The 13,327-nt window shown below is 43.4% G+C and overlaps 1 protein-coding gene across 1 annotated transcript; it reads right to left on the reverse strand.

The window, feature by feature from the left end:
• Positions 1-2,140: 2,140 nt before the first annotated feature.
• LSM11 (LSM11, U7 small nuclear RNA associated) lies at positions 2,141-12,661 on the reverse strand (the record flags this gene model as incomplete). The annotated part of the gene is made up of 4 exons (XM_080804567.1): positions 2,141-2,551; positions 3,006-3,089; positions 5,551-5,690; positions 12,217-12,661. 4 exons carry the CDS (start codon positions 12,659-12,661, stop codon positions 2,141-2,143), a joined length of 1,080 nt encoding a protein of 359 aa, XP_080660693.1.
• Positions 12,662-13,327: the final 666 nt, after the last annotated feature.

The following is a 13,327-nucleotide window of genomic DNA, read 5'->3' on the forward strand; positions in this document are numbered from 1 at the left end:
AGGGTGCCTGATGATTAAACAAGATAACTATTAACTGAGGAACTGAGATTTTAGACATACCACTTAGAAGAGAATTTAGATGAGCAGATTCCAAAGGTAACTGCTTGACTTTGTAACATGGAACCTCTCTAAATGTTTCTGATATGGCTCTAAAGAAAAATATTTACAATGCATTTTAAAATAAAAGCAAGTAAACGAAACAAAACAAAACATCTTCCACAATTCCCCTTTGGGGATGTGTCATATTTAGATGTGCATCGTCCCTTTGGTACTACCGTATAAATCCCTTGAAAAGTTCAGGGAAATTCTTTCTGACGATGATCAGAAAAGGGTTGGGGCTGGGATGTGGGGGAAGCAGCAAAGAAACACTACTCTTCTTTTATTGAGGATACTCTTCTAAGAACTTCCATTTGTCTTTAGGAGAAAGGAACGGATTATGGAAAACAGTTCCTGAAGATATCACTGCCTTCTGAGGACAAGTTCATAATTATGACACCTACAGAGATGACTTTCGTATGTAGCACCTACCCTGCTCATAAGACATAGAACTCTTACCAAGCTATGAAATATAGTTAGTAAAAGTTACTCATGGCACTTAAATATGTTTAGAGACTTTAAAATGCCTTCCTAAAATTCTTTGTCTCAGTGCCCCTGTGAGGTAGGTGTCTGAGGGGAAAAACTGAGGCACGGAGGGGTTAAGTCTGCTCTTCCTTCATTGCATGATGAGCCAGTGGCCCAGCTAGCAGAGGGACGAGGTGGCCTAACTCCCTCAACGTTATTCACCCTGCTTCTCAGAAGGCTTACCTAAGTTACATAAAAAACACAGAAGGGGAATTTTTTTTTCAAGCATTTTAACTAGTTATCTATTTCTTATTCTCACTTTGAACATGTTATTCTAAAGTAAAACCAAATACAAACAAAATGAAAAATCAATTATTGCCTAACAGTCTGTGTCTAGATGTAGCCTATTCTGTACTACTAGTGATTGAAAAAGCATATATCATGATTCAAGTAGAAGTACCAGAGGGTGCTACAGTGTTCCCATTACTCAAGCCAGGCTGTGAGTAAAGTGTCCCTTATAGATGCCACCCACTGTACTTTGTAAGAACCTCTTCGGCGTGACACGAGGGAATAAAACTAGCACTCCTGTTTCATGGAAATACCATTCTGAAAGTTACTCTACACAGTCCAGCCCTAACTGGAAAGGGAACTCTCAACCATGTGATGCATACATACTACTGAGTTCATGCAGAACTCTTTGAAGCCATATATGAAGGTCACGGTCACCTGCCATAAAGCTCACGGAACAGTTCACACTACATACAGAATGGCAATACATGGGTACATGCACTAGCACCACGCCACAGAAGTGTAAGAAAAGGACAAGAAGCCACCTCATGAGCATCTTCCAGTCCCACCTGGCATGCCATTCTCAGAAGCTACCTCTGGTAAGTGGGGAAGACTCCCAAAGTCCCGTATCCCTTTAAATAATAAGGAGAAGGGTAAAAACAGAATATTCGTTGTTGGCTGCTTTGAGCATACCAGCTACCCAAATTTTACTCTTTCATAAGTTAGTAGCTTTCTTAGTTTTATGCTATTCAAAGGTAATAAATTGCATATCTTGATGAAGGGAGAATGGTGTAGAGCAAAATTCGAAGGTCAGTTACAAGTTGTGGATACAAGACTACAGGGAAATTTATACTGCTACTCTTAGAATCAAATTCATGAGTACTTAGGGCACTAGCTTTTAGAAATGAAATAACTTTTTTTGAGGTGTTTTTTCCCTTCCATCCTTATAGTATCTGTGGGGTGAATTTAATTCATACCAGACCCCTAATTCAAATGAAGATTTGATACTTGGTTTGAATGTCTAAAGTTGGCCATGACACCAAATCAAATAAGATGCAGGTTGTTTCCTCCTTCTGACTTGATATTAATGCAAATACCCACCCTCCTAAGGCCTGTGTCCCCTGGAGGGAGCTCCTCTTCCAGAGGGCCTGAGCCTGGCTCTATGCTCTGCACATGCATGACCAGAGGGAATTATTCCAACTCAGAGTTTCACTGGGGTACTAGGATACAGCATAGCAGCAATTCATGCATTTTATTTCTAAAAACCAAAGCTCTCATGAGGCCGAGCTGGTCACTGTGCAAGATGAACCAGCAGGACATTCTCGCCTCGAATGAAAATCTGATTTATGTGTCGAGTGAATACCTGCTGGTAATCCACTTTGGGCTTTCGCTTTTTCTTACGGGGCTGACCCCTGGAAAGGGTGGTGGCCCTGGAAAAGGTACCTCCCGCACTTGACCCTTCTGTCCGTGTAGTCCTCCCTGACATCTCTGACCTGGACTCCTCCCTTGCAGATGCCTGCAGGGAAGAAGGAACGGAGCGGGAACGCCTGCGTGAGCCCCGGTCAGTATCTCCTCTTCCCCACACTGAAGCCACCTTCCAAGTAGACGTCTGGGAATATCTGGACAGAGTGGAGTCTTCAACTGCAGACTTAGAATCTCCTTCTTTTTTGGAAGAATCTTGAAGTTTTAGGCGATCAAACAGCTATAAGGAAAGCAATGATAAGTATCAGCCTTCTCTTTAGCCTTCGACATCCCTATTTCAATATATAGAAAAAAACCCACCAGATTGCTTAATTAGGTTTTATAGGCTCCTTGTGCATTTTTTTAAAAAGTTAGTAATGAATCTTCTGTGTGTAGCCATAATACAGATAAATCAATAATGTCAAGAGAAAAGGCACCTTCTTTTTCCTGCGGTATAAAATGGAAAGATTTCAAGAGGTAACCTGTTGCCTAAATACTATGCAGGTCAAAAGCAGACTCATTTATGATTAACTGAAAGCATGAGAAGTGAGACTAACAAAGATCTTCATTCAGGCATACATAGTGGACAGCAACTGAGCTCTCCCACTAGGAAAACCGGTCACCACACTCAGTGATCTCCATTTCTAAGCTTGAAAGCACACTGGATACTCAGGAAGTCAGGGGAAACAGCCTACCCTAGTGAGAGTCAATGAAGAATCCCGCTCATATGCTTTGCCTAGAACAGGTTTTCGGTAGGTCTCATCCACATCAGTAAGTGCCTAGAAAAACACCCAAAAGAGAAAAAATTTCAGCAAAATTAAAAATATTATTGTTATAGCTTCCGGGAAAAATTTTAAAAAGCAGAATAAACATCTCATTTAGAGGAATTAAACTTACCAAGTGACTCTGCTCTTGGGCAGAAAAAAATAGTAATACCTGGTACCCTCTGAATAAGATTTCCAAGTTGCTATCATCATATAATATTGGTTTTGTCAATGGTAAGGGGCCTTTCCAAAGGCATGGTAGAGGTTCTTAAATTTCAGTATGCATAAACATCTAGGAAGCTTGTTAAAATATTAATCCAAGGCTACTTCCTAGATATGCTGATTTAGTAGATTTGGGATAAAGCCCAGGAACTTTCTGCTTTAACCAGAAACTCTACAGTTGTGATGTAGGATGCCCCTAGGCCGCACTTTGAGAAACACTATTCTACTGCTTCTTTTCCTTCCTCAGTTTCTAGGTCTTATGACAGCAATGAACAGGTATTAACCAGGGTTTCATTCAGAATTGCTGGTGAATTTTTATCCCTGAGAGATCAGCCTCATAGGACAGCTATTTAGGATCCAACGAGATCATGTATGAGAAATCAATTTGAAAAGTGTAACTCATCCTACAAATATAAGCTGTCAGGATTATTATTATGGCCATCATATCAAAGATGTTCTCTTAAATACTTTTCCTTCAAAGGTAAAATTGTAACAGTAAAGTACTTTTCCCTACATTTTAGATATAAGAAAAGTGGGCCTCAGAGAAATTACCTTGCCTAGAGTAACACAACTACCAAGTGGTAAAGCTAGGATTCAAGTCCAGGTCTTCCGATTCCACAGTGGTTGAAAACATGGTCTTAGGAGTCAGAAAGACCTGGGATTAAGTTCTAGAACTTCCACTTACTGACAGGATAATCTGGGCCAATCATTCCATATTCTAGCCTCAATTTCTTCATTTGTAAAATAGAACAGTAGTAAACTTTGTCCATTGAGATAAACCCTTAGTATACTATCCAGCAAATGCTAAGTGCTTAATAAATGCCAGCAACTACTATACTCATCTAGGAGAATGCACGGATGAAGACAAAATGCAGGAAAAAGAAAAGTTGGAGATGGAAGACCATATAAAAAAGAAGTACCAGAAAGCCTGGTGTTCCTATTTTAACTGCCTCATACTGCAGTTGTGCTATAACGTATCTCTTCATTCCCACAAATGTCTAGTAAGCAGACAGCCTCTAGGAGACTGAGGGCACACTTCCTTCCTAAGGAAATACCACGCAACGTGTCTGGCTTATTAGGATGCCTGCTTCCCCTCTATCTTCATCTATCTTTCTAAAACTGTAGAGTAAAAGTTCCTTTCTGAAATTTCTGTACTTAGCTCTGTGGTAAAGTACCAGTCAAAGTGCGAAATCAATAAATATTTTGAAATGAATGAAGAATGGTCAGTAGGAAATTGATTCAAAATTCCTAAACAGCTGAAATACGTAACTATTCCTTAAGGCTGGGTTTCTTAACCATAGCACTTGACATTCTTTTTTAGGGTTATACAATTTTTTTCCATTTTATTTTATTTTATTTTCAGTGTTCCAAAATTCATTGTTTATGCACCACACCCAGTGCTCCATGCAATACGTGCCCTCCTTAATACCCACCACCAGGCTCACCCAACCCCCCACCCCTCTCCTCTCCAAAACCCTCAGTTTGTTTCTCAGAGTCCACAGTCTCTCATGGTTTGTCTCCCCCTCTGATTTCCCCCATCTCACTTCTCTCCATCTCCCAATGTCTTCTGTGTTATTCCTTATGCTCCACAAGTAAGTGAAACCATATGATACTTGACTCTCTCTGCTTGACTTATTTCACTCAGCATAATCTCCTCCAGTCCCGTCCATGTTGATACAAAAGTTGGGTATTCATCCTTTCTGATGGAGGCACAATACTCCATTGTGTATATGGACCATATCTTCTTTATCCATTCGTCCATTGAAGGGCATCTTGGTTCTGCTATTGCTGAATGAACATTGGGGTACAGATGGCCCTTCTTTTCACTACATCTGTAACTTTGGGGTAAACACCCAGTAAGCACTTGACATTGTGCACCAGATACTTTGCTGTCGGTGGGCTATCTTGTGTGCTGTATGATGTGTTGCAGCCCCTCTGGCCTCGACCCAGTAGATGCCAATAATCTATGCCACCCTATGCCACCCCTATGACAATTTAAAAAATGTCCCCAGACATTGGCAAATGTCCCTAGGAGAGAGAGAAGGGTAAAACTACTCTGACTGAAAGCCAATGCCTTAAAGAAAAGGAATCAACAGAAAGTACTCTTTTGTTGTCAGCCAAGAATGCAAAAATCCTAGTTCTTCTGGGAAGTTATTCTATAGGTTTTCCTAAATAAGGTTACTCAGGTCCTTTAGACATAAAAAAGATGTAATCACTAAAAAGTTCTCCAACCTCTTAAGAAAGGCTTAATTACCATATTCCAGAACTTGTCAAAGGCGACGAGGAAGCCCGTACAGACGCCCCGAAGACCCTTGAAAGTGCGGATGTGAACATTCACCTTCACTCCCTCCCGGATACAACGATGGAGCTCACCCAGAGGGCTGCCTTCATGTACTGAAACAAGACAAGAACAGTGAGCATAGCATGAACATCTGCTCTCGTTCCCAGAATTAACAACCAAGACCACCTAACCATTTCTAACAACATTAGGCAACACAGTGCAGTGGAAACCTCACTATGGAAACAGGAAAGCCCAATGGGCAACATAACTAGTACAGGCAACATGCACTGCATAAGGCAAGATTCCACCAGGACAGAGATAAAGCATACATTTGTCTATCACCCAAGTGTTTCACTACTCATATATCCTGTGTTCTATGATGTCATTGATTGTAAGATGTACCATTATTTAAAAATGTTTTTTGGGGAAACACCCCATATTAAATGTACACATCAGCAGCAAAATTCTTCTAAGTTCTGTATCTGGGTAAGAAAACTTTTTTTTTTTAAAGATTATTTATTTATTTATTTGACAGTAAGAGAGAGAGAGTGAGCGAGTGAGCGAGCACACAAGCCGGGGGAGCAGCAGGCAGAGGGAGAAGCAGGGTCCCCGCTGAGCAAGGAGCCCGATGTGGGACTCGATCCCAAGACCCTGGAGATCCTGAACTGAGCTGAAGGCAGACACTTAACTGACTGAGCCCACCCAGGTGCCCCAGGACAACGTTTTTAAGGATAATTTTCATGAACCACATACTCAGCTTGACTCTTTACCAAAAAACCCAAAACCAAACAACATGCTCATATGTTTAAAGGAAACAAACCATGTAAAACATCTGCCCTCCACCATGTGCAGTGCTCTAAGAGAGAATGGACTTTTGGCTGCCCATCTGAAGACACTCCATGCCTAAGTTCTCTGAAGCCACTGGATTCCAGTGCACATTGTCTTTATACTAGGAGGAAGAGAGGTGATTGCATTCCAAGCCTGGCTGATACAGAGGCACCTGTTAGGCATTAGGCTCCTATGATACTGCTGATAAGTATCACATAAAAAGAGTATGACAACTCATGGGAAGAATGCTGGGACTATAAATTGCAGCCTTTACTCTGATGGATTCTTTTTTTCAGAGCTTGGGAACGGAGATGAATTTTATTTTTATTACTTCACATTAACTTAGCCTTCACAATATGAAGGCTATACTATATAAAATCTTCCAGAAGAAAACCACATGTGCACATACACACTCTTACACTCACACTCACACATACACAGTCTCAGTCTTTCCTCCCAGGTTTGCAAGGGAAAATACTCTGGAGATTGATTACTGCCATCAATAGCAAACACACAAAAACTTCTGTTTTGTTTCTGGCGGCATGAAAGAGAACAGAAGTCCTGCACTTCAGTTTGTAAAACTGAGCAGGTTACTCTTGATCTCCTTATCCCTCAGTCACATCCCTTACTACCCCCCTTACCCCTCCCTATCCCTCACTCCCAGATCAGCTTATAAATGATGGCAGTGATAATTTAATAAAAGAAAATACTCTTTGAAGAAAGTAACTTAGCAAATGAGAAGCAGGAGTTTGTGTCAGATTAAAAAATCAGCAAGAAGGCACAGCTGAAGGCAGTGTGTGGCAGATACGGAGGCCTTGGAAAAGAACATGAGCACCTTGGTCTGACCTTCATCATCTACCTTTGCTATGGCAATAGCAGTATTTTCAAATTATTTGAATGTTTGAGTAACTTTTTCTCCACAAGTCTGAGTTTCCTTATTCATAAAATGAAGTTAGGCTATTTATCTTCTAGATTCATCTCAGAAATAAGTCTCTATAATTCAATTTCTTAGAAACTGATCATACTGCCTGGATCAGTCTCTTTGCATATACACGTTCCCTGTTTCCCCCCACCCCTGTATGTGTTTCCTCTAACAGTGGAAAGACCATTCTTTTTCTAACTTGTAAATAAACAGAAGTACTACTTTGCCCCCTGAACCCCCAAACCAGAGAGAAAACACAAACACACATCTTAACAACAGTTTCTTATTCTGGTTAAACAAATGATAAACTCAGGTCTTTCAACTCTCAAGTCTGTACTTTTCTCTTGATTTTTTTCTTCCAAAGATTTAATAAGGTGTAATTCCAGGGACCACTTCACTCCTTGTATCATCAAAAATATAACACTAGCACCCCCTATCACAGCAAACTGCCAAGGCAAAAATGAGCTCCACGTTTTGAATCGGAATGCACACTTTGATCTCTTTCTAGCAGTCTCTATAACAAACTCCAAATGGATATATAAGCCAGTCTTCTAAGATTTAATAGAACAACAACAAAAACATATGCCTTATCTTTGAAGACAGTTATTCTTCCAGATCTCCTTCTCCATTGCCATTATTCTTAGGCCCCAACCTTCTAAAGCCAGGTCATTCCTTTTTTTTTTTTTTTTTTTTTTTAAGATTTTATTTATTTATTTGACAGAGAGAGAGATCACAAGTAAGCAGAGAGATGGGGGTGGGGGGTAGGGGAGGGAAGCAGACTTCTGCAGAGCAGGGAATCTGATGTGGGGCTCAATTCCAGGACCCTGAGATCATGATCTGAGCCAAAGACTGAGGCTTAACCCACTGAGCCACCCAGGCACCCCAAGCCAGGTCATTCTTAACTCCATTCTTCTCCTTACTTGTGGCCACACAAAGCTCAGACAATAGATTCTCAATAACTAAGACATACCCTTTCCTTTCTCCTTCCCCAACCAATAATACAGTCCAGAGCCTTATTAGATGATTGGTTTATTACAACAGTCTCCCAGTTCCCCTCAGATCACTCCTGACACCATCAATTATCACCAATTACTGAGCACTCAGTATGAGCCAGGCCTTGGGGTAAGTTTAACTTTATGCATGTTATTTGATTTAATCCTCACAACTTTAACACATAGGTACTATTATTTTGTCCCACTTTACAGATGAGGAAAATGAGGCTCAGAAATGTTTATGTAAATAATTTCTCGGGGCGCCTGGGTGGCTCAGTGAGTTAAAGCCTCTGCCTTTGGCTCCGGTCATAATCCCAGGGTCCTGGGATCGAGCCCCACATTGGGCTCTCTGCTCAGCAGGGAGCCTGCTTCCTCTTCTCTCTCTGCCTCTCTGCCTACTTGTGATCTCTGTCAAATAAATAAATAAAAAATCTTTAAAATAAAGTAAGTAAGTAAATAAATAAATAATTTCTCAAGGTTACCTACCTAGTGGACAACTAAGCCAACACCCAATACAGGCAGGGTATATATACATCCTGACCTGGAGCTTTTAATTATGACAGTCTAAAACAATAACCACAACAATAACCTATAACAATCACAATGACATTTAACATTTACTGAGAATTTCCCTATGTGTAAAGCTTTGAATGGGTTAACTAACTTTAACCTAACAACTATAAGTAGATACTATTACTGTCTTCACTTTACAGATGAGGAAACTGAGGCCCCAAAGAGTTTAAGTGACTTACCTACTGTAAAACAGCTAGAAAGTGGAGGAGTCAGTGATCAAAACTAAAAAAGTCAGCAGTCAAACCCTTGAGTTTGTGGTCTAAACCTCCGTAAATACATTTTACTACTAGAAAGTAAGTTATTAGAAACATTGCCCTAAAAGTGCTTTCGCTTAAGAATATACATGATGGTTCCCACAATCTATCAAAACAAAGTCAAAGAGAAACTCTTCGGTCTTCAAAGTATTTTAACAAATCCTTCTCTGGACCCAAATTCAGTTCTCATTACCCTAGACAAACACCCCTCTGCCTCACTTATGTGGCACCCTCCACCCACCAAAAGAAGCAAGCAAAGAAAAATGAGAATGTACTCCCCTCTTCCTTTACTTGAGATTAGCATAATGGCCCAGACACACAGGCCCTGGACTTGGACAAACTCAGCATTAAGTCTCACATGCAAACTAACTATGTGATCCTGGGCAAGTAGTTAAGCTCAACAAACTTCATTTATAAAATAGTATCTATGGGTAAAATAAGATCTAAGGCATCTAAAGGGCTTAGCAAAGTGCACAGCACTTACCAGCTAAATAACAGTAGCTATAATTAGCAACAATGAAATTGTCTTTTGACTTAAAAAAGGACATGAGGGAACTTTCTGGGATGATGATTTGTTCTGTATCTTGATTGCGGTGGTAATTTCACAACTGCACATTTGTCAAAACTCACTCAAAATGCTTGTCATCTGGCAAGCATTTCTGACATCTGCCACTGAACACAATGACCTAGTTAGTCATTCAAAGCTATTTTGTTATGTGTAAATTATACCTCAATAGCTTAATTTTTAAATAATTACTGTTATCTTCAACCATGTCCTTCCTTAAATTAACTTTAAGACCTGAAGCCAAAATCTTCCAGGAACTCTTTCTGAATAAATTTAATCTTCACCCTTGCTTCTGTACTTTTCTTACTTTCTTCCTTTTTGTTTTTTGAAGATTCATTTATTTTAGAGAGAGAGTGTGTGCATGAGCAGGGGGAGGGGCAGGGGGAGGGACAGGGAGAGAAGCAGACTCTCTGCTGAGTGGGGAGCCCAAGGCAGGGCCCAGGATTGATCTCACAACCTGGGATCATGACTTGAGCCTAAATCGAGTCAGACATTCAACTGAGACATCCAGACACCCCTGCACTTTTCTTGCTTCCTGAAGCTCACCAGTTCTCAGTGATGTCTACCCATCTCTATCATGTATACTCATGTATATTAGAAATGTATACTCATGTATACTATCATGTATACTAGAAACAGCTGTTTCTAGTGATGTGATTAAAATTTTCGGTGCTGGGGCGCCTGGGTGGCTCAGTCAGTTAAGCATCTACCTTCAGCTTAGGTCATGATCCCAGGGTCCTGGGATCAAGCCTGGCATCAGGCTCCCTGCTCAGCAAGGAGCCTGCTTCTCCCTTTCCCTCTGCCTGCTGCTCCCCCTGCTTGTTATCTCTCTCTCTCACTGACAAATAAATAAATAAATAAATAAAATCTTTAAAATTAAAATAAAATAAAATTTTCAGTGTCTATGGCACATTCTGAGATCTTGATTCCAGGCATATATTTAACCATGGGAAATCAACAAAGCTGTTTTCATGCTCTGTCATACCAATATAGCACAGTGCTCCATAGGTAAAGCTAAAACCACTTGTTATATAGAAATATGTCTTTCCCTTGCCAGTCTCAGTAGCAAAGCAACAACTGGCAAAACGGAAATAAATGTTACAATCTGAGGCTTGGAGTGCATTTCCAAGATCTGATAGTGGCAAAAAGTCTAGGCAAAATAAGGTCCCCCAAACTGCTCTTATTTTAGGAACATGCTTACTTTATCTTTGTGTTACTGTTGGGCAAGCAAGCTGGGGTTCACCCTAGCTTTGGCAAGAATGCTCTGGCACTATCTGTCACAGTAAATGATCTGACAAAGATACATCTAACTGCACACAGCTTTTCAGGATGTTTCTCTCTTAATAAACACTTCTAGGAATGAAACAAAATATTCCCTTGCTTAGCACAACCCTCTAAAGGCAGTGATTTAATAATGTTACAATTTAGCTATCAGGATTCAGATGCTTTCTTTGAATGGCTAACTAGGTCATGGCGTTCAGTGGCAGATGTCAGAAATGCTTGCCAGATGACAAAAGACATAACTCTTGGCTGTTTTTATTCCATGTGCATGAGACCTAACTCACACATTAGCAACCTCCCCTGTTTACAGCTTTACTCTAAGGATCTATTAGGAAGGTCCAAGAGATTCCCTTGTGTCATTTACACCTTCAGAACTTAAAATAACCTGCGCATATGGTAATATGAGCCTGACAGACACACTCCTGCGCCCATTCTGGCAGAATGGCTGTGAAGCAGTGTCTGGGTTTAAGTGGCATTTGTGCCTTGCTGCATTCCAGCACTTGTGATTTGGTAATGCAAACATGTGTATCAATACCCCATAGCCCTTCTCCTATAAGCACCCTGGAAGGAAGCTGTCAATGTGCAGGAGTTATGAGATTATGTCCCCTGGACTAACTGAACAGACAGGTCTCCCCACACTCCATCCCATCATCCTCAATCCCACTAACCAAACACTCTCCTCTCCTTAATACTGGTTGTTCCTTCCCCTCTGGCTGTGGCCCCTACGACTTCCCATCACCTCTGCAGATCCTCCTTGTGATGTCCCGTTTCCGGGCCCCACCACCTCTTCAGATCCCCATCACACCCGCAGACCCTCGTTGCAGGCCCCTCATCACCCCTGTAGCCACTTGTACGGACCCCGTTACCTCCGCTTACACCCTTACCCGCCAGACCTTTCCCATGGCTCCTTATTACCTCTACAGCCTTAGCACTCTTCCCCCGCTCCCCGCTCATGCAGACCTCTCATTACTCCAGAAGACCCTCCCCACGCCCCCATTAGCCACTTGACTCAGGAAGAACCTCCTTAACGTGGCGGCTTATCTCTGCAGCCTTCACCAAGACCCTCCCCCTAATGCGTGCGGACCTGCTCCAAGTCCCTAGCGCCCTGCAAACGCCCCCTGGGCCACCACCTTCCAGGCAGCCGGCGGGGCCCTCGTCCCCACCCCCCACCGCCCCGCCCCACCCTACCCCGCCCGCGCCAGCGCCCGCGCCCGCCGGACTCACAGGGCATTCGCGTGAGCACGTTGCGCGGCGCCTTCCTGCTCCGACCCGGACCCCGCCGGCGCGCCCCGGCGGCCCCGTCCCCTTCCTCCTTGGCCACCATGAGGCGACGGAGGCGCTGGATGCGCTCGGGGTCTGGAGCGGGGGCGTCCTGGCGGCGGCGGGTTCTGGCCGAGGGCCCAGCAGCGGCGGCGGGGACCCCCGAGCCCGCGGCCGCGCTCCGCGCCCTCCCGCGCCCGCCGCCCCGGACCCCGGTCCTGAGGAAGCTCTCGTACTCGGCCAGGTTGTTGAAGCAGGGCGCGTTGGGGTAGGGGATGGGCGGCAGGCGGGGCGCGTACAGGGCCAGCAGAGGGTCGAAGCTGTCAGAGCTGACATCCAGCCGCGGGCTCGGCGGGCGCGCGGGGCTCCCGGCGCGAGCCGACCTCGCCCCCCGCTCCCGCTCCTCCATGTTTGAAAGGCCCGCAAGCCGAGGCCGATGGGAAGAAGGAGCGGAGCCGCCAGAGGGCGGCACTGCGCAGCCGCGGTCTGGGGTTGCACTGCGCCGGCGCGGCCGCGGGAGGGCAGCATCTGTCCGCGCTCAGCCCCGCCGGGCCCTTTACACCGGTTGGGTAACAGATTAATCTGAACGGCGTGTTTCCCCAATTATATCATTATCACTTAGGGTGTTTGTTAATACTCCAGATTCCCCGGGGGTGGATCTTGGAACCGGCATTTTAACAAGCCTCCCTAGGCGTTTCCCTGCTCTCAAACTGCAGTATACTCCCAGCTTGAGCTGGTGGGAAGAGGCTGGAAGAGGGCTGAGTCCCAGTATGCTTTCATGGCAAGCCTCACGGGGGGCGAGCCTACCTGGGCTCAAGTTATTTCGCTTGTTTGGGTCTTTACATTCTCACCTGAAATATGATAGAAATAGTACCTAACCCACCAAATTCTCCTAAGAAATGAAGACATACTGCATGGAGAGCATATAAACGCTCTATGTTAGCTAGTTAGGATTAGACAATGAAGCTATGAAGCAAGGATGGACCCCAGTCCTCCGTTTCCTGCACCTGATGCAAAAAGTAATTTGCACTAATACCAGAGCGACCTTAGTATTAAAGAAAACACTGGATCACCT

Source organism: Martes martes (assembly GCF_963455335.1).
Source record: "Martes martes genome assembly, chromosome: 5".
NCBI classification, from domain to species: Eukaryota; Metazoa; Chordata; class Mammalia; order Carnivora; family Mustelidae; genus Martes; species Martes martes.